Source organism: Kogia breviceps, chromosome 2, assembly GCF_026419965.1.
Source record: "Kogia breviceps isolate mKogBre1 chromosome 2, mKogBre1 haplotype 1, whole genome shotgun sequence".
In the NCBI taxonomy this organism is placed as follows: domain Eukaryota; kingdom Metazoa; phylum Chordata; class Mammalia; order Artiodactyla; family Physeteridae; genus Kogia; species Kogia breviceps.
In genome coordinates this window covers 198786600-198810409 of record NC_081311.1, presented here as the reverse complement: position 1 = coordinate 198810409, position 23810 = coordinate 198786600, and the positions used below count along the sequence as shown (strand labels likewise).

General features: G+C 54.7%; 1 protein-coding gene across 1 annotated transcript; it reads left to right on the top strand.

Moving 5' to 3' along the window:
* Window positions 1-990: 990 nt before the first annotated feature.
* On the top strand, window positions 991-22979 carry RAB17 (RAB17, member RAS oncogene family). Its single transcript, XM_067027567.1, has 6 exons — window positions 991-1557; window positions 7601-7762; window positions 16999-17150; window positions 18413-18538; window positions 21461-21554; window positions 21829-22979. The coding sequence occupies exons 2-6, from the start codon at window positions 7606-7608 to the stop codon at window positions 21939-21941; spliced, it is 642 nt and encodes a 213-aa protein (XP_066883668.1). The 5' UTR covers window positions 991-1557; window positions 7601-7605; the 3' UTR covers window positions 21942-22979.
* Window positions 22980-23810: the final 831 nt, after the last annotated feature.

Sequence of the window (23810 nt, the reverse complement as noted above, 5' to 3'; positions counted from 1 at the left end):
TGGGAGGCTTTTAAAGGAGCCCCAAATCTCTTCTTTGGAAGGGGTCTGGCTTTCAAACCTGCTGTCTGACTGCGGACGCAAAACTCCCATTTGGGGTGTTAGACGCTGATTATGAACTATTTTGTCTCTTGCGTTCCTGCCACAAAACTGATCTTTACAACTCCCTCCCATTTTGTGCCCCTGTCCACCTGCAGGAAGGTGGATGCTTCACGATAACTGGGGAGACGCCCATCCCCGTTAGAGAAAAGCACCTTCACCTGCATCAGAGCTGGACCCTCTGTCACACGGGTTCTCTGGGCAGAGAGGCAGGTCAGCACCCAGACCTTTGGTTCCCGGTCTGCGGGTCGGGGATGAGGACATCATTCAAAAGGAGAGAGAGGTTCTCAGTCTCCAGAGTGACAGGAAAATTATGTGGTGGCACCCGGGGAGGTGGCTGCACCCCGGACGAAATGACTGTGTGGGGGTCGAGCCCCTGTCCCCAGGGTGGCGTGGGTGCAGCCGAGAGAGGCTGGCCCTGGAGGGAGGGAGTCCCCACTGGAACCTACACAGGCGTCCCCTCCAACAGAAGACCCCAGGGCCCCGCAGGGCGCTGACAGAGCGTGTCTCACGGAAATTAAGGTGAGTTATGAGAACAAAAGAAAGCCAGCTTTCTGCGCACGGTGTCTGCAGACAGATTCCTGGCCGACAAATGTCTACCTTTCTCAGCATCTGGCTCCCCCTACCCCAGTGCTCGGAGACTCTGAAAATCTTACCTCCCAGAGGCTATTCCATCATTGCTGAGGCGGGAAATTCCGCAACTAGAGTCGTGTGAAGAATTTGGGCGGACCAGGGATAAGTCCCCTGCCCTCCGACTTGTGCCCAGACCCTCCCACCTCCCACCTCCGGGGAGATGCAGTCAGGTGGCTGGGAGAAGGCATCAGGGAAATACAGCCCCCCCACCCCCACCCCAGGCATCCAGGCCGGATGGGCTGGTCTGACCCCAGGACCAGCACACCCTGCCTTGCCCCTGGTTCCAGGCTCAGGGCCCCCCCAGCGCTGGCGCCCAGCTATTTGTGGCAGGAATGAATTCATTTGACCCACATACTTCCTTCTCTTCTGGGCTACTAGTTTCAAGCGCAACAAAGAGCCCCACAGCTCGAGGGACAAAGCAGAGGGAAATAAATCAGCATTGAAATGCGACTCAAACTCAGGCGGAGCTGGGTGACCGGATGGGAGCGAGACTTCCGGCGGGTGCCCAGGTGCACCCGCAGCGCTGCCCCAGGTGACCACCTGACCAAGGTGGACCTTGCCCTGAGGGCCTCTCGGGAAGGGAGGAGGCCTGACCTTGGGGGAGGGGGCTGGGCATCGCCTTGGCCCCGGGCTGCTGCCTCTCACCTGTTTTCTGTGAGCCTCTGCCTGGCCCCGGGGCCACGGCCACGCCCCAGCCCGCCTGGTGAGGGAACAAAACATTCCCCTGGCCAGAAGCGGGGAGCAAGGGGACACACAGCGGGGCCTTGTGGGACCCAGTGATGACAGGGCGTCAGGCTCACTGGAAGTGACTAGGCCTGGGGGACACAGGTGAGTCATTGTTTGAACTTCCGCGTGCTTTGTCGAGAGTGAGTGTGTGTGTGTGTGTGTGTGTGTGTGTATCTGTGTGCGAATATCGATGTGTCTGTATCTGTGTGTCTGTGTGTATTTGTGTCTGTGTGCATGCATGTGGGTGTGAGTGTATCCGTGTGTGCCATGGGTGCCTGCACCTTTGTGTCTGACGTGTGTCTGTGCACGAGCCCCTGTGCACAGAATCGAAGGGCGAAGTGAAGAGCCAGGAGTGTGTTCTCCTGAGCGCCAGAGATGTCCTTGCTGGTCCAGAAGGCTCGCTAGGTCAGGGTCCTGGAAGGAGAGTCCTATTTAAAGCGTGGCCTCTGGGAAAATCCAGTTAAAGGCTTGAGCGTAAGGAATAGGAGCCCTTACAGGAATCCATTTCAAACGGATCACCATGCCCAAGTGCTACCGACTGACCTCAGAGTAAACAACTGCACAGTAATCCCTGCGCGCTCCTTACACGCCTGGGTGGGGGGAGCTGGAGCAGGACGTGCTCGCTGGCGGCGGGCTCGGCAGGTCAGACGCTTCCCTGGAGCGACCCTCCACCGGGAAGACTGGTTTGGACTTGCGATCTCTCCTTTTTCCCTTGGTGCAAGGAGATGAGCTTGTCAGAAGTGAAAAGCCCGAAACCGAAATGCTCCGGAGGGTGTCCCTGCTGGCCCCGATCACGAACGTGGCATTCTTGAGAACGTTTCTGCGTTTAGAGAGACTTCAGTAACCCTATCTTCATGGAATTCCAGGGGCCGAGTCGGGAGTCACATTTTTCATTTGGAGCCCTCTCTGAACAGAGGGCTTCAACCTCTAATCAACGTGTAATCACGTGAAAACTCATACATGAAAATGCTTACTGCAGTCTTATTTATTACAGAGAAAAAACAATGAAAGCCAAGTAAAAATCCAGTAACAGAGAAATAGTTCAGGAAATTGGAATCGTTGTAGGGGTATTATGTGGTCATTAAACACACATAGGTTAAATGCATCTACAACATATGCAGTAATGTGGAAAACCGCCCTTGATATGTCTTATTTTTTAAAAAAAAAATAATGTAGGATGCATAATTTTATGTTAAAATGATGGTTTGTTTGTTTTTAAGATTCTTATTAAAAAAACTAGAAGAAAGTAGGCAAAATACCATCCCTCATTGTATTAAAGGTGTGGGATTACGGGTAATTTCATTTTTTTCATATTGACAATTATGTGTTCATATTTATTGAAAAATAATGTTTTAGATAAAGAGATGTGTCACCTGTATATGGTATCATAGTAATGGCATGTTTATTCATACTCCACCGATTTTGGTTAATTCAGACATGTTTGGGGCTAAAGATTTTCTTGACTTAAGGAGAGTTTTATTAACTAGTGTGCATAAATAGCAAGGAAAACTGGAAGGGGTATCTTTAAATACTTGAGAATTGCTGTAGGTGTGTTAGAACTTTCTCTTTATGTAAAATTACAGCACAAATCAGTGGAATATCTGCTTCTAAGCAGGTGCTTTAAGTACTTCAGCAAGAAACAAGGTATTAGCCTGGGGTGGCACAGAAACCTGGGGAGTTCCATTCTTAAAAGCGTTCCTTTTTTCCAGCTGTATTGAGACAATTGACATATATATAACATTGGGTAAATTTAAGGTATGTTACGTGTTGATTGGGTACATTTACATATTGCAAAAACACCTCCACCCCGTCACATAATGACCATTTCTTTTTGTGGTAAGAACACTTAAGATCTACTCTCTTAACGCCTTAGCTCTAATCATCAGGCTGTACATGAGATCCCCTGAACTTGTGAATCTTACAACTGAAGTTTGCACCCTTTTACCAGTATCACCCCATTTCCCACACACACCCCAGCCTCTGGTCACCACCACTCTACTCTCTGTTTCTCTACATCAGGCCAAAAAAAAAAAAAGTGGTTTATAAGTGAGGGCTTTGCTGCTGAGCTGACCGTCTTTTGGACAATGAGGTCAGGCCAGCGGCCCCCCGGCCGGCTCACTGCACCAGGTTCTTGATGTGGATGGAGCGCAGGTCCTGCTGCCTCTGTACGTGACTGAAGTGATGCTGTGCCTGGTGAATCCAGTGTGGACGTGAAGGCAGCCTGTTCTGGCTTTAAAAAAAAATTTTTTTTAATTTGTTTTATTGAAGTATAGTTGATTGACAATGTTGTGTGAATTTCTGCTGCACAGCAAAGTGATTCAATTATACATATATATACACTCCTTTTCATACTCTTTTCCATTATGGTTTATCCCGGAATAGTGAATATAATTCCCCGTGCTAAACAGCAGGACCTTGCTGTTTATCCATCCGATACATAATAGTTTGCATCTGCTGACCCCAAACTCCCGATCCATCCCTCCCCGGACCCCCATCCTCGTCGCTGAGCCTGCTTTGGCTTTTGGACTCCTGCATCTTTCTCTTAGAAAAGCTGCTGGACCTCTCTGTAAGGTGGGGTAACGCCAGGACCCCCGGAGGCTTCTCGCTCCGCTTCATAGAAGCCTGTGTGCAGCCGAACCGTGCAGCGGGGGGCACTGAGCACGGTAACCCTGCTTCTCAGTGGAGATGGCAGGTCCATGAGCCCCGGTCCCCTCCTCCCCCGCAGTGTTGTAGGGCAAGGGCTCCCTGCCCAGCAAGCATAGAAGCCAACACTATGGCACTGGCTTTTGAGAAAAGACAAGAGCTTTCATTCGACGTCGACCGGCAAGGCTCTCAAACGAGTCTCTGCAATCCACGTCTGGGGCAAAATTTAAGGGCTTCGGGGAATTTTAAACTTGGAAGCGAACTGGCTAGTCTTGAATCAGTCCCTATAAGCTACGCGCTCCTGGAAGCCAGATTCTGCTTATTAAAGGACCTGTCCTTCGTAAAGGGCTCTGGTGGCAACATTTCTATTCTTTGAGTTCCCTAGTCTGGGGCATCTTGGTTCGGGGGTCATCCTGGAGACGAGGGCTCCCGCCTCGCGCATGCGCAGTGCTGTCTCTGTACAGTAACTCCGGGTTTGATGCGTCAACCCGCCTCTTTAAGGAGGCAAAACCACGTTAAGTTGGTCAAGGTTTTACGTGCTGTTACAGCAGCCTCATCTGAATACGTTGTCTGAATCTGAATGCGGGGTTGCCTTTAAACCTGTAACTTTCTGCTTTTCTTGGTCACTCGGGCTGAGCTGCCTGGAGGAAGCTGGTCCCAGCACCTGCTGGATGCCCCTCTCTGGTCTCTCTTTCTGCAGAGATCCCAGCCCACTTTTTGACAAGCTCCCTGGGGTTGGACTGGCCGTGGGTGGAAACAGCATGTCTGTCTAGTAATGACTTGCTAAGCCATCCCCACGGATATGCATGAGACATTTATTGAGCACCTACTGTAATCTCAGTGAATACTGTCTTTGCTTTCGTGAGCAGTTGTAGCCCGGTGAGAGAGAGAACCAAGAAAAAAATAATTCTACGAATTAAGGTAGAGTTGGAAACAGATCATTTCCATCAAGAAGAGGAACAGGGAGCTGTAGGCCCCACGATGCAGAGACATTTCTCTCTTTTATGAACTGCTATTTATGGGGGCTGGACACACGGTTGGGGATGAGGGGGTGGGGTAAGGGTGGCGGCTGTGAGACCAGCCAGGAGGCTGTGGTAGGAGAGGGATTTGCATCAAGGTGAACAGAGAGAAGACAGCAGATGTAGCAGCTTCACCGTAAGGCAAATTCCCCAGATGTTTAGGCAGTGGGGTTGACAGATAAGCAGCTCTAGCCCCCTCTGAACTTTGAGCCGGCATCTTTTTGTTATCTTTCCTGGGGCTTCAATCCTCATTCCGGACTCTGATTTGCCCTTTGGCCTGTAGAGCTGAATCATAGGCTGTCATTTTATCCCTGGAGGGCCAGCCACTTTGGGGGGCACCCCCATTTGTTCCTGGTGTTTATTTTATTTTACCTTTGAGTTTAATTTCTACCCCTGGATCAGAAATCTGTAGAAGGACTGCTTTGAATACCTGCATGGGTGGTGGGTTCTGGAGAGAGGCCTGGCCCCTGCAGAGCTCCATTCCCCAACCCCTGGGGCAGCTGTGGGTCTGCGGGATGCAGAGGAAGTTGCAGGGTGCCCTTGCAGGATGTCATCCGTTGACACAATTAAGCATCACCCCCAATGGGGAAACTTGAGAGCATCCCATTGAAGATGGGGTTCCAGACATGCTTTCCAATAACCATTCAGCTCTGCTGTGTCCCTTTCCCCAGGGAGTGGATGGGCCTGTGAACCCTTCTCTGACAGACCCTGTAACTCCAGTCGCTCACTTTCTGTTTAGAAAGTCTTGTTGGTATTTAGGACTCAGTCCTGTTTTCCGTTGCGGAGTACAGGCTCCGGACGCGCAGGCTCAGCGGCCATGGCTCACGGGCCCAGCCGCTCCGCGGCACGTGGGATCCTCCCGGACCGGGGCACGAACCTGTGTCGCCTGCGTCGGCAGGCGGACTCTCAACCACTGCGCCACCAGGGAAGCCTGGTCCTGTTTGTTTTGAAACTTTGATCCCAAACCCGATTCTTTTCCTTTTGTCCCCACAGGGCAGACCAGACCAGTCTGTGGCTGTGGCTGCTTGTTGGGGACAGAGAGGGGACAAGGTCTGCTTCCTGCTGCTCTGTCTTTCCTCCCTCCCTCTTCAAAATTCCTTCCCTTCCTCTATTCCCTCCCACTGCAAGGAGGTGGGAGAGGCTCTGTTCACTGGACGGGCTAGCTCTGAGGTGGGTTTGGGTATTTTTCAGGGGAAGCTTTTCTCTAGATGCAATCCAGATAATAGACGAAGACAAAATGATAACAGTAGAATGCCACCAGTTTGCAGCCCCCTAGTGAGACAGTGGACATAGGGACAGTTTTCAATGGCTGCTAACATCACAAAGAGACCACCGGACATTATTTGCCTCCTGAGGAAATGTACACTACACTCACGACGGTATCCTTGCCAAAAGATAGCCTATATCCAATCAGATTTCTGTTCTGAGCCACCGAGCTACGGAAAATCAGGGTTCAAGGGAACACATTCAATTCAATTCAACATAGGGATGCAATCAGCAAAATCCAGACTGGAAACTACAGGGCAATCGGATTTGTTCAACAAATAAAATTACAGAGGAAAAGAGGATGCGTGTACATATACTGAGATTTGCAGGAGAATTAATAGGATGTCTAAGAATTCCCTCAAACTAATCTTTGGAGGAAGGGGGCTTTGGGGATGTGGGTGAAACAAGATTGGCTACAGCTGATTCTTGTGGAGGTGGATGATGGAGGCCTGAGGTCCACCAGAACCACCTCCATCCTCTCTGTTCCGGTACATGCCTGAAATTTTCTACAGTGAAAACATATGCAGGGTTTGCCCAAATTAATTTTGATCACAGAGCCTTTTTTCTCCAGGGCATTATCACTGTGGGTTCTGAGGCTTCCAGTACAGTGGGAAGGACTGCAATGTTTTGAGATCCTTGAAACACCAAGCTTTTTTGTAAATAGGTTTTCTCGAAACACCACTTTTAATCCATGAACCACAACTGAGAGAGTGCTGTACCTTTTAGGTGTTTCAGAACCTTTTGGAATAGGTCATAGGTTTTTCAAGAGTGAGAGGCGATGGAAAGGGGACAGTGAGGCGGTGTGATGGCTAGCACACAGTCACTACTTTGCAGGCTACGAAGCCGCTCGTGTGCATTGGCCCCCGCCGGGCACCGAGGACACGCTTTCCGAGCGCCTCACGACACTTTCACTCTGCCTGGAGGTGAAAACCCCTCCTTCTAATACAGCAGAACACTTTCTACTATATTATGTAGCTATAATATACGCCTACACAGCAGGCCTATATCACAGCTATATAATATAGTAGAAAGTGTTCACCGCCCTTTCCAGAAGGGGAGACGAGGTGCAGAGTGGCCAGCCAGGTGCCTCTGCCTTGGAGCTCCATTCCGTTCGAGGCTGTCTGTATTCGGCCAGGGCAGCAGCGTCCTGGGGGTGCACTTGCCGAGATTATTTGGCATCAGACGTGCAGCCTCCGTCCATCGTTGTGTCTCTGCAGGGCATATGGCGCAGGTGGATGGGGCCCCCCGGCCCGGGGCTGCCCCGGGCCAGCCCTGCATCTTCAAGCTGGTTCTGCTGGGCAGTGGTTCTGTGGGCAAGTCCAGCTTGGCTCTCCAGTACGTGAAGCATGACTTCTGGAGCAACCTGCCGACCGTGGGATGTAAGTGACGGGACAGGGCACCCTTCCTTCGTCTCCTGGTGGGCAAGCCAGGGCCGCTGACACACACGTGGGGCACCTGGGGACGAGGCCGCCTGGGACTTTCCCAGGCTCTCCTGGAGCCTCGGGCAGGGCCTGGCACGTGCAGGGAGGCCATGAGGTCCACCCCAGGCAGGCGTGCACACGGAATCCAGAACTCAGACAGGTTGCAGCTCAGCTGGAGTCTGCGGGGGCCGGGGAGGGGGCGGGTAGTGTATCAGGGACAGAGTTTCTGGCCCCAAAGGGTTGGGTGTGTGAGGGCTCCTGCTGGTGGAGGGGGTGGGGAGCCCAGAAGGAGAACCTGCCCCCAGGCTCTGCGACTCAGCCCCCTAGACAAGCCGGCCTCTCACCCCGGCTGGTTGCCCTCTGCTCCCTTTCCGCCTGGACCCCGCGTGCCCACCTGGCCCGGGCTGGCGGATCGGGTGGGTGCTGTAGGAAGGGACGGCCGGGAGGGAGGCCCCTCTCACCGCACTGCTTCAAGAGGATGGCAAGTCATGGCTTTCAGAGGGGAGGGACTTTGGTGCATCTGTGGACAACTGGTCTCCTTCACATCCTGTCTGGGGGTGAAAAGCCCCGCTCCCCACCTAAAATAGGGAGACCCAGTGTCTGCTTTTGTCCCAGTCCTCTCGGGAGGCAGCCGTCCTGGTGGAAGAGACACCTCACTGCGAACGAAAGCTTCGGTTTGAAATTTGGACTCCGCTATGGATAAGCCTTCCGTTTCTCTGTGTCCACTCATTCATTCATTCAGTCACCCATCCGTTCATTCACCCCTCCATTCACTCACTCACTCAGCAAGTATCTGTTGGGTGTGGCGTCTGTCCCAGGCCCACGTTAGGTGTGGAGGATTCTCTAGGATGCCAAGCAGACGCACCAACGTAGAAACAGCACAAAATTCAGCAAACGGTATGAACTCCTTGGGGACCTCAATCTTCTCAGGGGGGCGGTGCCTGAGTCCCTGAGGAATCTGGGGCCCGGAGGGATCTGCCAGGGCCAGGCCCCCAGAAATAGTGGTGAGAAGGGCGGAGCAGGGTGAGGCGCTGGCCCCAGGACGGGAACGCGGGCAGAGCCGGTAAAGACCGCGATTCAGGCCGGCGGCGGGGAGGCACTTGGGGCCACCTCTTCTCCACCAGCAGGAAAGTTGACACCGCTCACCCGTGACATCAAACCGGGCTTTAAAAAAATACAACAAAGTGCCAAGTCTGGCTTCAAGGTGGGTTTCGTTGAGAGCAGAGACCACAGACGGGGGCCAGGCCAAGCTGGGGTATCGAGGGCTGTGCGCCTGGGTGTGAACCTGGATTCCAGTTCAGGGGAGGGGACAGCAGGCACCAGACCGGGTGGCTTGTCGGCTTGGATCTCACTCTAAGACCGAGGTCTGAGGCCACGGCTCACGGGGCCCTGCTTGCTTTTGCAAATCAGGTTCTATGGGGACACAGCTCCGCTCATGCCCGCGTAACCTCTGTGGTTGCTTTCCCTCTGGAAGGGGGGCTTTGAGTTGATTGCTGGCAACCGTGACAGTACATCCCTCGAAGGCTAAAATGTTTTCTACGGGGAACTTCCCCTCAACAGTTTAGGACCCCTGCTCGAGAGCCAGTATCCGGGAGGCAGTGGGCAGCCAGGGGGTGGGCTCCAGTGGGCATGGAGTGGCCTTGGAACTCACCGTGAGCCGAGAACTTAGCTCAGCGGGCCCAGGGAGGCCTGCAACTCGGACCTACCTTGTGGGGCAGAAGAGCCCCGTAAACACAGAGCCAGGCGAGCCTGCGGGCGGTGCTGGCTGGCGTTCTGTATTTCCGGGGAGGGAAAGGAGAGTGCAGACAAGTTCACTAACTCTCCCAAGCGAGAAACCCGCAGGTCCAGCGCGCCGCAGCTCGTGGACGGTGGCCGTGGTGCCCTGTCTCCCTGACCCCAGTCACCTCCACCGCTTCCTTTAGCGCCAGCAAGTCGGGGGCCCAGCTGTCACCCTCCCCAGGCTGGCCAAGTCACCCCGCTCTCTTCAGGGGCCCTACGGGGGTCAGGAGGGTGCACAGAGCCTGGGCTCGGGTCAGGGTGGGGGGGCTTTTGCTTGGGTGGCAGGCCCGGGTGTGTCCTCTCCACTCCTGGTCCTCTGCCTGGCCCCGGCCGCCCTCCTCCAGCTCGTGCACCTCCCCCAGGCCCCAGCTCCTCTCCCCAGGACCCCGTGTCTGCCCTGGGGCTGGAGCCCTAGGTCTTGGCTTCCACTCCAGCTTCCTGGGCTGCCCTGGGAGGGTGTGGATCACTGTTGTGGCCTGCAGCCCTCTAGGTGAGTCTAGCGGTCCTTTATTCAACCAGCCACCAGCCCATTTATGGAGCACCTCCTAGGTGCCAGCCACTGAGCTGGGTGTAAGGGACGTAGAGATGAGTGCGCCCTCCTTTGCTCTGAGGAGCTAAATCCCCTGTGGGAATGACGGTCTCCGCCACGTACATCTCTGGGCCTACTTCACATGCCTTTTACACCTTGTGACCTTTGCAGGGGATATTATGAGGATTATTACGTTATTATAGAAATAAATAAAGAATTATTTATTATAATATGATATTTAGTCACGTATTATATTCTATGTGATTTTATTAATTATTATGCTATGATAATTATTATATTATTATAAAAGCAGACATCCCCCCTTTTTTTGTTTTGGCCACGCTGCGCAGCACGTGGGATCTTAGTTCCCTGACCAGGGATCGAACCTGCGCCCCCTGCTTTGGAAGTGCGGAGTCTTAACCACTGGACTGCCAGGGAAGTTCCCTGAATTTTCAGAGCAGGCAATGGACCACGAATATCCCTTTAATCTAAGGGAGACAGTCTGTGTTGTACAGAAACCCTTTGAAGGCAGACACACCCATTGCTTTCTCACTACGGCTTGGCTTTATGGGGGATAAGAAGAGGTGCAGAGCCATAGGGAGAGGGTGAGGGCCCTCACCTCCTCCCCGGGGGCAGCTGGGGGAACCAGGTGGGGGTGCCTTGCCCAGGGCTTGGCCTGCAGGAAGCCCTTGGTAACTATGAGCTGAACTTACAAACGAGGGGACGGGGCTTAGGCTCTCAGCGCCATGCTTTCATCTGTAAAATGGGATGTACAGTCCTCGCTGCGGAGGGGGGGGAGGGCTTCGTGAAAGGTCGATCAAGGATGTCAAGTCACGGATCACCACGTTATGATTTAGGGTTCGGATGCTGAGAACTCGGCCTCTGCACCGGTGCTGAATTGTGTCTCAGAGACAGAGTTTTGGGTGAAGTAGAAAAGAATAGCTTTACTGCTTTGCCAGGCAAAGGGGGAGACAACAGGCTCCTGCCCTCGAAAACTGTGGGTCCCAACCCAGGAGGATTTAGTGAGGAGTTTTATAACAGTGGTTCAAGGCCAGGGTTGCAGATAAGGATCGGGGTGTAGCAGGGCCTGCACTCCTTTAATGTGGCTTCAGGTGGTCTCTTGACGAGGTGTATCAAACTGTGATCTTCTCTGGAATGAAGTATGCTGACATCTATTTGTTGGGGGTTTTAGTTCTGTAAGGAGCTCCAAGATATTGTTATATGTATCCCTTTATAAAAACAATAAATTTAGTTATTTTATTTATTTTTGGCTGCGTTGGGTCTACGTTGCCACATGCGGGCTTTCTCTAGTTGCGGCGAGCGGGGACCGCTCTTCGTTGCGGTGCGTGGGCTTCTCACTGCCGTGGCTCTCTTGTTGTGGAGCACGGGCTCTAGGCGCGAGGGCTTCAGTAGTTGTGGCACACGGGCTCAGTAGTTGTGGCTCGCGGGCTTAGCTGCTCCGCGGCATATGGGATCTTGCGGACTAGGGCTGGAACCCGTGTCCCCTGCGTTGGCAGGCGGATTCTTAATCACTGCGCCACCAGGGAAGTTCCTACGTGTATCCCTTGAGGGGGAACCAGGACCCTGGCCCAAGGCTGCTCTATTGTTTCTTGGCTTCTCCTCCCTTGTCTCTGCATCCCTTCCCTTCCCTGATTAGCAACTGTTCAAATCTGCCCTCTGGGACTCAGGGAAGGTCACGGGGGCTGGAGTCTGTTCCCTACGAACAAAAGCGGGGGGCATGGAAAGGCGTCTGTGCCCAGGAGCCCCACAGGGTCCTGCTTGGTTTCAGTTGTCACCCTTTCCTGCTGCCCCCTTTCCTCAGGCGCCCCCACCCTCACACTCCCGTGGGCAGGGGTGGGGCCGGGGCCTGGCATGTCCTCGCCCGTGCTGCCTTCAGGGCAGGGTAGCTGCAAGGTACTCCAGCCCCGGGGAACGGCGGGGGTCCCTGGGCCCCTCGGAGGGTCTGGATCTGTCGGTGGGTGAGTGTGCAGAGTGGCCCCGCAGTGGAGGGTTACACAAGCACTGGGCACAGCTCTGCAGAACAGCGCCTGAGCCAAGACAGGCTTCCAGCTGCCCTGCGGTAAGACCCGTCCTTCCAGAGGAAGCCGGAGCCATAATGTAACTGTGACAGGCGCTGACAGACTCTTGTACCCAAAGCAGAGCCAGAGTAGAATTGAGCACAGCCTCCCGAGGGCGTGGCCCGCTGGGAGGAGACCAGAGCCCCCTGAACTGGCTGCCCCAGCACCACAAAGCCCGCCAGGCCCACCTGAGAGGGGGGCTGGCAGGGGAGGTGGGCGGCTCCCCAAAGCGCTTATGCTGGCTGGGGACCTGGAGCACCGAGAGCTTGCGAAGGTCCCACTGAGCTCCCGCTGACCCCTCATCCGGGAATCCTGAGGGGCAGCAGCAGGGGAAATTCTGGCCCATTTCCCTGCCCTGCACGTTTTAGTGACATCTTTGGAGGCATGGTGACATCTAGTGCCTGTGTCCGGATTTGCTGGCAGAAGCCAGTTTGGACCAGCTGGGCCTTGCCTGGGGCAGGGAAGGTGCAAAAGGTACTGGATTTCGCCCCACCTCCCTTCCCTGCTGAATGAAACATTGCTGGAGCCCCGGTGACCCTGAGAAGTCACCCATGTCATGTTCCCTTCCACCAGGAAGCAGCTCGTGACTTTTACAGAAAAGAGAGCGCTGCGGAGAGGGCTTCAGGGAGCAGGGTCGGCCGTTTATTTAAAGGAAAAGGTCAAAAAGCAAAACCTTTCCTTGTGTTAACGTTTAGCTGAGACACCTTTTAATTGGGGGCAACAAAATGCAAGTTGAAGAACACGCCCCCCCGTGAATTCTCTTGTCATTCGTTGCCCACTGGGGGTCCGTTCAGCTCAGCAAGTGGAAGGCACCCCGCTTGCAGAGGCTGCGGAGGGGGCCGGCAGCGTCCCCAAGCGTCCCCACCGCTGGGGCTCCTGTGTTGAGGTCTGTGCTGGGGCCAGAAGAGGCCGGAGCCCTGCTTTACGTCACGTCACCGTATAAAGCAGTGCCAGGTGGCCCCGGTTCAGAGTGTCGTCGGGTAAAAATGTGCCGGTATGTCACCTCCACCAGCGTGTTCTAGAAACGTGAACGACTCCGGGTTCTGGGCCCGGCCCTGCCCCCGCACCCCAGCTTGCTGCCAACATCATTTCAGGAAGAATCTCCCAGTCTGTTTGAATATCTCGGAAGTTTATTTTTTAATCACTTTTTGGCTTTAGCTGTGAACAGGTAGAAAACGTGGTCAGTGGGTTTCTGAACAGGGAAGGTAATACATGTGGGCTCTTTTGTGGGCTGGAGCCAGGAGTTCACGGGGCAGGGGGTGGAAGTTTGCTTCGGATACCAGCCCCCCCCCCCAGGGGCCCCCCTGAGGGGTCTGTGTCTCTCTCCAGGGGAGACGAGGTGCTGCGGCCTGTGAATATCCAACAGCTACTCATGCCACGTCATTGCTTGGTGTGAAGACACTGCGGTCCTTGGAAATCGGTTGGGATTTTACATTGATTTACACTCAACCACCAGCCATCGTTTTCAGAGTAGAAAAGGAAAATACCAGAAGCTAAGGCTGTTAAGCAAAGGAGGCAAACCTGAATTTTATGCCCACCGGTAACCTGGCAGTGATGGCTTTTAGGAGGAAACCAAAATCGCATGCAGAAGTGTGATTTGACCTGATAGCAAACAGACAAAGGGTGTGGATAAAAGGCTGCTGTTCCCAGACAATGAGCCGGAGGGCGGAGAGAGAGGGGAGGAGGGGGCGTCAGGTGCCACACCCTGCACCTCTCTTTTCTCCTGGGTTTGACAACCGCCCCGGGAAGAGGGTACTGTTGACTCTTGGTAAAGGAGGAAGCTGGGATCTCTGAGGTTGAAGCAAGTCGCCGGAGTTTGTTGCAGCTGATAGACTTCCCTCCAAGGCCCAGGCGTGGCCCTCACCCTCATGACCTCAACAGTCTTAATGGAGCTTCTGTCCTGCTCAGTCCTGACAGTAGCCCCGTATGAGCTGGGAGCTGTCAGTCCTACTGTTGAGCTGAGGATGGCAGCTTTGTTTGACCTGGTGTCGTGTTCTGCTGGGCCGTCATAACAAACGCCACAGACGGGGTGCCTTAAATAACAGAGGTTTATTCTCATAGTTATGGGGGCTGGAAGTCCAAAAGCGAGGTGTTGGCAAAGTAGGTTTCATCCTGAGCCCTCTTTTCTTGGCTTATGGATAGCTGCCCTCTAGGTAACTGGCTGTGTGCTTACATGGCCTCTTCTTTGTGTCTGCATGGAAGGGAGGGGAGAGAGAGAGAGAGAGAGCAGACAGACAGACAGAGACAGAGAGAAGAGACAGAGGGAAGAAGACAGAGTGAGAGACAGTGAGAGAGAGGGAGTGCATTCTTACAGAGGCACTAATCCCATCCTGAGGGCCCCACACTCACGACCTCATGTAACCCTAATCGCCTCCCGAAAGCTCCATCTCCAAATACTATCATGCGGAGGGGTAGAGCTTCTATATGTGAATTTGGGGAGGATACAATCATTCAGTCCATAACACCCAGGAAGTGTATCTGACTTCAAGTTTGTGGTTAAGCAGAAAAATGCAGGATGTGCAGGCCAGAGGGTGGGTCAGCGGTTTCCATTTAGGAGTCACCCCGAACTGGATTCTCATGAGAGAGAATCATGATCTCACCCTTTCTATGCTAAAAATCTCAGCCCAGACTTGTGTCTTATTCCCTGTGTGTAGCAGATTGAATTGTGTCCCCCAAAAGATTCATCCTCCTCCTAATCCCCCGTGCCTGTGCATGTGGCTTCATTTGGAAAAAGGGTGTTTGCAGATGTAACTAGTTAAGGATATTCCTGGCTGTCGGGTGAGCCCCGAATCCCATGACCAGTGTCTCTGTAACAGGAGAACACAAAGATGCAGAGGGGGTGGCCATGTGAAGACAGAGGCAGAGACGGGAGAGATGCATCTACGAGCCAGGGACCACCGACGGGTGCTGGTCCCCACCAGGAGCCGGGAGGGGGCGTGGAACAGATTCCCTCTCAGAACTTCTGGAAGGAACCAACACTGGAGACACCTTGATTTTGGACCTCTGGCCCCCAGAACTGAAAGAATAAATGTCTGCTGTTTTTAGCCACCCATTTTGTGGTTATTTGTTATGACAACCCCAGGACACTAACACACTGGCCTTGGAGTGAAAAATTTAACTTCAAGCATGTGGCTACATTTACCAGAATCTCCCAACAAGCTTCCAACCCAGCCCGGCTCTGGGCAGGGCAGAAGCTTTGCCTGGAGTCTCACCCCTGGCCCCTCCCAGTCCCTGGTCTAGTTCTGTGTATGACATACCCCATCTGCTATGGGGGCAGAACATCTTTTTTTTTTAAAAAAATTTATTTTATTGAAGTATAGTTGATTTCTGCTGTACAGCAAATGACTCAGTTATACATATGTATATTCTTTTTCATTCTTTTCCACGATGGTTTATCACAGGATATTGATATAGTTCCCTGTGCTCCACAGTAGGACCTTGTTGTTTATCCATATGCTCTATATACTAGTTTGCATCCATCCCTCCCTCCCCCCCTCCCCCTTGGCAACCACAAGTCTGTTCTCTATGTCTGTGAGTCTGTTTCTGCTTTGTAAATAGTTCCTTTGTATCATGTTTTAGATTCCACATATGAGTGATATCATATGGTATTTGTCTTTCTCGTTCTGGCCTACTTCACTTAGTATGACAATCTGTAGGTCCATCCATGTTGCTGCAAATGGCATTATTTCATTCTTTTTATGACTGAGTAATGTTCCATTGTATACATGTACCACATCTTCTTTATCCATTCATCTGTCGATGGACATAAGGTTGTTTCATGTCTTGGCTATTGTGAATAGTGCTGCTGTGAACATTGGGGTGCACGTATCTTTTTGAATTAGAGTTTTGTTCGGATATATGCCCAGGAGTGGGATTGCTGGATCATATGGCAACTCTTATTAGTTCTTTGAGGAACCTTCATACTATTTTCCATAGTGGCTGCACCAATTTACATCCTGGGGATAGAACATCCTGGTGTTAGTAAATAAGTATCTTAAAGTCACAACACTTTGGAAAGCTATGCTAAGGGGAAAACAGTCTTCAGATGAAAGGTGGATTGCGCGATACGTTGAATGAATGGCTTGGGGATAGGTCTCTCGTTGTGTGCACTTATTAAGCAGGAGTAAGAACGCATAAAAGTCCTTGCCCTCAGGTGCTCTCTGTCCCCAGGGGTGACAGGTGAGAGCGCAGAAGTCTACCTGTGCAGTGGCTGAGTGATGAGCACAGGGCCTACTATAGACCACCCCCGGGGAAGGGGGCCTCGGCACCGCCCCAAGGGCTCACACTCAAAGACCCGGTGGACATGTAGGGAGGGGGGGAAGAGGAAGGATTCCAAGCAGAGAGGTGGGTGGAGAAGGGAGGTCAGCAGGGGGAGGTATGGATCAGGCCAGGAGGTTAGCAGGAGGCCGGGAAGGAGGCGGAGGAGGAGCTGGTGTGACCATCAGCATACGCCAGCTACCTCGCTGGACACCCACGGGGCCATATCGGACCCTGGTTGTCAGCGACCCTTCCATGGCACACAGAGTCCAGAGGATTTGAATAGGACCCTGAGAGTCTATCTTCCCACCCAAAGCCCCTGTGGAATCTGCAAAGGTCTGCAGCAAATTCCTCGCGACTCTTTGCTTTTTCTGGAAACTGCCACCTTCTAGAAGAGGAGTTTGCTGAGCCTGCCCCACTGAGGGTGACAGGAAGCACGGGGCTGGCGGTCTCTGGCTGGTTTGCTGAGCGGAGGGCTCGCGCCGTCCAGGCTGAGCCGTGGATAAAGACCTCGTCCTCCACGTAAAGCTCCTGCTGGGCTTCTGTTTCAGGTGCGTTCTTCACAAAGGTGGTGGATTTGGGGGCTGCGTCTCTGAAGTTTGAGATCTGGGACACGGCTGGCCAGGAGAAGTACCACAGCGTCTGCCACCTCTACTTCAGGGGTGCCAATGCTGCGCTTTTGGTGTATGATGTCACCAGGAAGGTGAGGCTCACCTGGGTGTGTCCCCGCCCTCCCAGGCACACGGACGCAACCTTCTGGAGGCATTATGTGACTGACCTGTGCTGGTACTTTATGTTAAAATCGTGAGCACCCGTGGAGAATCCTTCAGTGAAAGTCAGTCACCTCCTCCAGGAAGCCCTCCCTGACAACCCTTCTTCCTGCTGTACAGTTAGGTTTGCACCCCTCCGTGATCCTCTTGGAGTACCCAGAACAGTGCACCCCCATCCATCACTCACGATCCGTTGGGTGCCCACTGAGCTGGTGAGGGGTTGTTATGAAAACAGGATACAGCCCCTGGCTGCATCTCCACTCTACAGAATATCATCGGGCCAAACAGAAGTGAGCAGATGCTCAGTGCACCGGCAGGGAAGGGTGGGGTTCTATGGGAGTTGACAGCAGGGGCACCATACTTCCTGCAGGAAGGCTCTAGCTGAGACGTTGGGAGAAGCAGGATTAGCCCTGTGTGTGCCGTGTGTGCCCGGCAGGGCCGGGCAGGGAGCTGGTGGTGGGCATGTGAGCGGTGGGGGGGAAGGGAGTGCTGGTCAGAGGGCAGCGCTGGTAGAATTAAGGAGGTCGAGTGCCGTGCATGGAGCCCCTGCAGTGCTGAGAGCAGGCCTACTGGGTCAGCATGGCTGCTGGGGAGAGGGGCTGCGTGGGACCCAGGGCAGAGGCCCTGTTCCCGGGTCTGTGGGGCGCTGCAGTTAGGATCAGGGTTTGGGGTGACAGCCACTTCCCCACAAAGTGGTCCTTGAGGGCATCCTGGAGCAGAGGCCTCTAGAGCTCCAGGTCTGACTCGGAACCTCCTGCAGCCCCCAGCCTCCTGCTGGCCGGGTGGGGACAGAGCTGCCTTTGGCCCAGACCACCCGAGGCCAGAGAAAGACAAGCCACCCCTGCTCAAGGGGCAGAACAGCCCTTGGGGCCCGACATAAGGCCAGTTGGATCATGTGCCATTTTATGTTAAAATCGTGACAATCAGTAGATTTCTTCAGTGAAAGTTGGTCACCTCCTCCAGGAAGCCCTCCCTGACAGCCCCTCTTCCTGCTGCACGGTTGGGTTTGTGCCCCTCCGTGGTCCTCCCGGAGTACCCAGAACAGAGCACCCCCATCCATCACTCACGATTCCTTGGGTGGGTCGCTTGGATCCTGTGTTTTACGCAGGGTGGCCACCGACACTTGCCTTGTCTTTCCTGGGACGGCTGCGGAAGACCACCGGGGTTGCCTGACCGTCCTGTTTTCCTTTCTCAGGATTCTTTCTGCAAGGCGCAGCAGTGGCTGAAGGACCTGGAGGAGGAGTTCCACCCGGGAGAAGTCGTGGTGATGCTGGTCGGGAACAAGACGGACCTCAGCCAGGAGCGGGAGGTGACCCTTGAGGTGGGCCTGCCTGGATACTGTCATTATGTCCCCGGGACGGGAGGGGGGAGGGGCCCCAAACACACATGCCCACCCACCCACACACTCGTACACACACACACCCCCACCCCACGCGCGCACGCACACATACCACTTTAGCTTCCCTCCTGGGCGGAGGTTTCTGGTCTCTCCTGGGAAGGTCAGACCCAGAGATGGTCGCTCCTGGCTGCGGGGAGAGCTGTGAACACCACAGCTGCCTCCCACGGGCTGGCGGGGCGGGCGCAGGGCAGGGAACGGCTTCCATGAGGAAACCACGACCCTTCCCACCTCTCTCCTTCTTTGAGTAATGCGGGTTTCAGATCTTTCTCTTTGTGTTCAATAAACTGTTCAAGAAGGGGCAAATCCAAAGTTTTTGCTAGGCAATGAGCAAGGGAGAAAGAACCTGAAAGCTGCGGTTCTTCTGTGAAATGACCGGCCGCAGAGGAAATGCTCTATAGACAGATGCTTGCAAAGTGATGAGAGCCTGCAGCAGGGAGCGAGGGGTCCGTGTGTGTGTGAACAGGACGTGTGTGCACAGTGGTGTGTGTGTGTGTGAACAGGACGTGTATGCACAGTGGTGTGTGTGTGTGCGAACAGGACGTGTATGCACAGTGGTGTGTGTGTGTGTGTGAACAGGACGTGTGTGCACAGTGGTGTGTGTGTGTGTGTGCATGTGGGTGTGGGTTTTAGGAGAGGCTCTGGGAGCAGGGGCAGGTGAGGGGAGAGCAGGAGGGGGAGGGCGCTGGGCTGCAGCACAGGGGAGGATGCGGAGGGAGTCTGGGGGCAGGGGGCGGCCAGAGGAGGCCATGCCCAGCAGGCGCTGGGGCTCAGAGGCAGAGATCCCCGCGCTGGTGTTGGGACTGGGGGCTTTATTCTGGGGCAGCCTTGAGTCCCTGGGGTGGGGACCTGATGGGAGATTTAGGAAGAGTGTGTGGGGCCCAGGTCAGGCCGAGTTGGGAGACGGGGCCTGGGTGGGGAGACCCGCTGGAGGCCGGGGGCCCGGCTCAGGGACGGGAGGGGCCTCCTCTCCTCTCTCCCAGGACCCCTACCCGTGGGAGGGGGAGCCTGTGGCTTACACTGCACGGAAGCGGCCACCCTACGGCCTGGGCTGTAGACCCTGCGTCCCCAGACCCCACGCTGGCTTCTTGCTCCCACTGAGCTGGGCCTTGGGGGCGGGGGGCAGGGTGCTGACCCCGGAGCCGCAAGTGCCTCGGCTGGGGCAGAGGCCAAGCTGACCTGTGGCCAGTGCAGCTTTTACATTGATTTGGGGGCTTTTCATCTTAAAATAATTTCAGAATTACAAAAATTGTTGCAAAAATAGTACAAAAAGTTCCTGTCTTGGGGCTTCCCTGGTGGCGCAGTGGTTGAGAGTCCGCCTGCCGATGCAGGGGACGCGGGTTCGTGCCGCGGTCCGGAAGGATCCCACGTGCCGCAGAGCGGCTGGGCCCGTGAGCCGTGGCCGCTGAGCCTGTGCTCCGCAATGGGAGAGGCCCACGTACCGCAAAAAAAAAAAAGTCTGCCCTTCTCCCAGCTTTTCCAAATGTTAACATCTTACATAAGCACAGAACAACAAGCAAAGCAGGAAACGAACGTTCAAACGACTTTACAGATCTTGTTCAGATTTTATCATTTTTCCCACTAATGCCCTTCTCTTGGTTTGGGGAAATCTGCTCCTACATTTGGCCGTTGAGAGCTCTCCCCTCCGCTGGCCCTGTCACCCCGCCCTGTTAGTCTTTGAGCTCTTCCTTCCTTTCTGGCTCACCAAGTTGTTCCAGGTTCATCTCGTCCTTTCTTGGCCCCAGCCCTGGAATCAATCATTTCCCCCAAAGAGCCCTGGTTCCTAGTGTTGGGGAATGAATTTAGGAGTCAAGATCTGTGCACTGGATGTGTTCATTCCCCGGGGGTGAGGTAACCGTGGCTCCCATCCTGGGGAACCTCCAGGACAAACTGGCAGATGGAGGGCTGGGGACCTGCAATTTAGGAGCCAGAGGCTCATTGGACCCGAGGACAAACCCCTCAAATGACCCCATCTGGAACCCCCAAGCTAGTTGGGCAAAGGGGGATATTTGAGCTTCATTCACGTGACCCAGATATGAGTTACTTGAAGTCACTGAGTCTTCAGCTGTACCAGGTCACCTTGTCCTTTAAAATACAAGTAATAATGTCCCCATCCCTCTGTGTCTGGGAAGGGGCCGAGAAGCTCGCTGGGGGTGGTGAAGAGCAAAGCTCTGTGGGCCAGGTTGGGGGTGGGGGGAGTAGACACCGCTGGGTGCCATATGCTGTGGGCACGGCTGGCCCAGCCCCCAGGGTCCGGCTCAGCGCCAGGCACTGAGCTCAGTGCCTCCTGGGAGGGTCTGGAGGTGAGGGGCCTGCAGGGGGAGGCCCCCAGGTCCTCCTTCACCACGGCCGTCCCATGAACGCTTCTCGGCCTCTCGGCCACACGAGCAGTCCTGGTGTTTCCCAGACGCCCTTGCTCCATACACCCTTCCCTCCGCGTAGGCCGGACCCCTGTGGGACGGTGGTGGGGGACCCAGAGGAGGGCCGGGCTCCCACCAGGCTGTCCCCACGCCCCTTCCACGTTTGCTCTGTTCTCACTTGGTTTCAGAGCCCACCGGTGCCAGAGAGCCGTGGTAGGGGTGGGAAGCTCGCCAAGGAAAGCATCCTTGGACCCCGCTGGGGGTGCCGGGCTCCCCTGCCAGCAAGCACCCTACCTCCCTGCCCTGCCCTGCTCCCTGGTCTGGGCCCCCTTCTCTAGGAGCCCCAGAAACGGAACTTGAGGAATGACGTTCTCTGCTGGTGCAATTGTTTCTCGGTGTTTCTTGGGTCTTCCTGTTAGAAGGCGTGTAAGTGTTCTTGGGAAACTTCTCGTGATTAATGTGGGCTTTCCGTGGCCATTTCCGTCAGGAAGGGAGGGAGTTTGCAGAGAGCAAGGGGTTGCTGTTCATGGAAACCTCGGCCAAACTGAACCACCAGGTGACAGAAGTCTTCAGTGCTGTCGGTGAGTGACCAGCCTCCGACCCCAGAGCAGGGGGTGGGGGGGACCATCACTGGGTCCTCAACAGGTCTTCTTCTCTGGCATCCTGGGACCCAGCAGAACGTCCCCAGGGCCTGGAAAGCGGGCAGGAGTCAAGGGCCCGTGTTTCCTGCTTCCTGGAAAACATCAGGGAGGGTGGGGCCCTGGGGGGATGCCACGTGTACAAGGCGAGTACTGGGCTGGGTTGGGGGGTTTTCCTCCCAACCAGGCCACGTCCTTCTCCTTCTGTCGTCCACAGCCCGAGAGCTTTTGCAGAGAGAAGAGAAGAAGGAGGGCCAGAGGCAGCAGGGAGGTGCGCGGCTGGTTCTGAATGGGACGCCCCCGGGGCGGGGCAGATGCTGCGCCCGCTAGAAGGGGCCACTCCAGGAAAGGCCGTGGGAAGGAGGCCCCCAGCCCCCAACCCACTGGCCCTCAGGGTGAGCCACCGCCAGCTCCAGGTCGATTGTGGTACTGATCCTGATTCACTGTCGACGCTGGCTTGCTCCTGAGTCCGAGAGGCTCTGGAAGAGGGCATCCCTTAGAATAACCACCTCCCAAGCTGGTGGGAATCATTCAGGAGAGGGTCCCGTGTCCAAGGCTCCCAGACACCAGATACCGACTGAATCCCGGATGTCCTGGGGGTGGGCGCACGTGACCCTGCCCTTAGCCGCCTGGCCACCAGACACCGGAGAATGAGATGGTCAGAGGGGAAATAAAGATCGGAAAAGCACCCAGCATGCACTTGGTGTTGGGCAGGGGGCTGCCCGGGGGCTTGGAGCCCCCGTGCTCCTGGGAGGTGGGAGAGGAGACAGCAGGCCCAGCTGCAGGGGGCAGTGCCAGGGAGAGATGGCGCGACCATCACGGGGCTGGTTCCGTCGTCCCTGGATCTCTGTGAGGTTCCCCCGAAGGCCGGTGCCTGGCAGAGGGCAGCTGGGGATGGGGGCGGGGGAGCCAGGCCCCCTACTCTCTGCTCCTTGCTGTGAATACGAAGCGGTGCTTGTGCAACGCGCGCGAGGACTCAGACTTGGAGCCAAGGTGCAACTTGTACCGCGTGTGAGCTTTTCTCCGAAAAGTAAACCGATTTCTATCATGTGGTCCTCTTTATTTTTCCAAATGTCTTTTAATCGTGGTAAAAGGCATATAATATAAAACATACTATTTTAACCACATTTAACTGTACAGTTCAGTGGCACTAAGTACATTCACGTTGCTGTGCAGCTCTCACCATCATCCATCTCCCGAAGTTTTCACTTTCTTAAACGGAAACTCTGTCCCCATTAAACCCCGACTCCCCATTGCCCCTCCCCCCCTCCACCCACCGACCCTGGAATCTATCAATGTACTTTCTGACTCTATGAATTTGGCTCTTCTACGTACCTCGTGTAAGTGGAATCAAACAGTGTGTGTCTGCACCTACTGTCTATTGGAGTGCACTTTTAGGGTTAACTTTATATCACGTGGTCTTCGGTGAGTTTGTGAGCTGGGGGTCTGTTCCCGCACACCCTCTAGGAGGGCTCCTGGTGAGTAACTACTGAGGGGCCCCAGGCGGCGGGCTGTGGCTGAGGTGGGCACAGGACATCTCTCTGGCGATGACACATCATGTGCTCACCTCGTTCCTGCCGTTAGAGAGGCCCGATGGCCCTTCTGTATGAAATTTTAAATAAGACGACATGGTCACCCCCCTGAAAAAGGTGGCTTCACTATATCAACTGGAAGGACCAACAGAAAGACAAATGTAAAGCATCCTTCCCCACTGACGCTGAGCTCCTGGACATCCCAAGAGCACTCAACGCGGTTGTTTTCCTAGACAATTTCCAGGTGAAACCTGACAACTTGGTGCTGTGTGCCCTGCAGTTTCTGACTGCGGTGAAGTTTTGCATGCGGCTGTTCCCTCGTAGGTGACGCACGTGAGGTGTGAGCCCCTCTGGGTAAGGCTGTGTCCTCATGCTGTCTGTTCCCCCACTCTGGGGTAGCGGGGCTGGGATCCCTTCTGCAAAGGGCGGGACCCGCTTTGGAGGTGGCGGGGAGGCTGAGGCGGCCCCTGGCCACTAGATGGCGCGCCAGCATCGCTGGAGGCAAACCCCACCGGCCCTGCTCTTCGCGGCCTGAGTGCTGCTTTGCTGACAGTAAGGCTTTCAGAGGAGTATGTGACCCGTCCATGATGAACTACGAAGTGGGGAAATAATGATATTTGTAGGATGGCCACATTTCTGATTGTTTTTCTCCCGTCTTGCTAGGCTA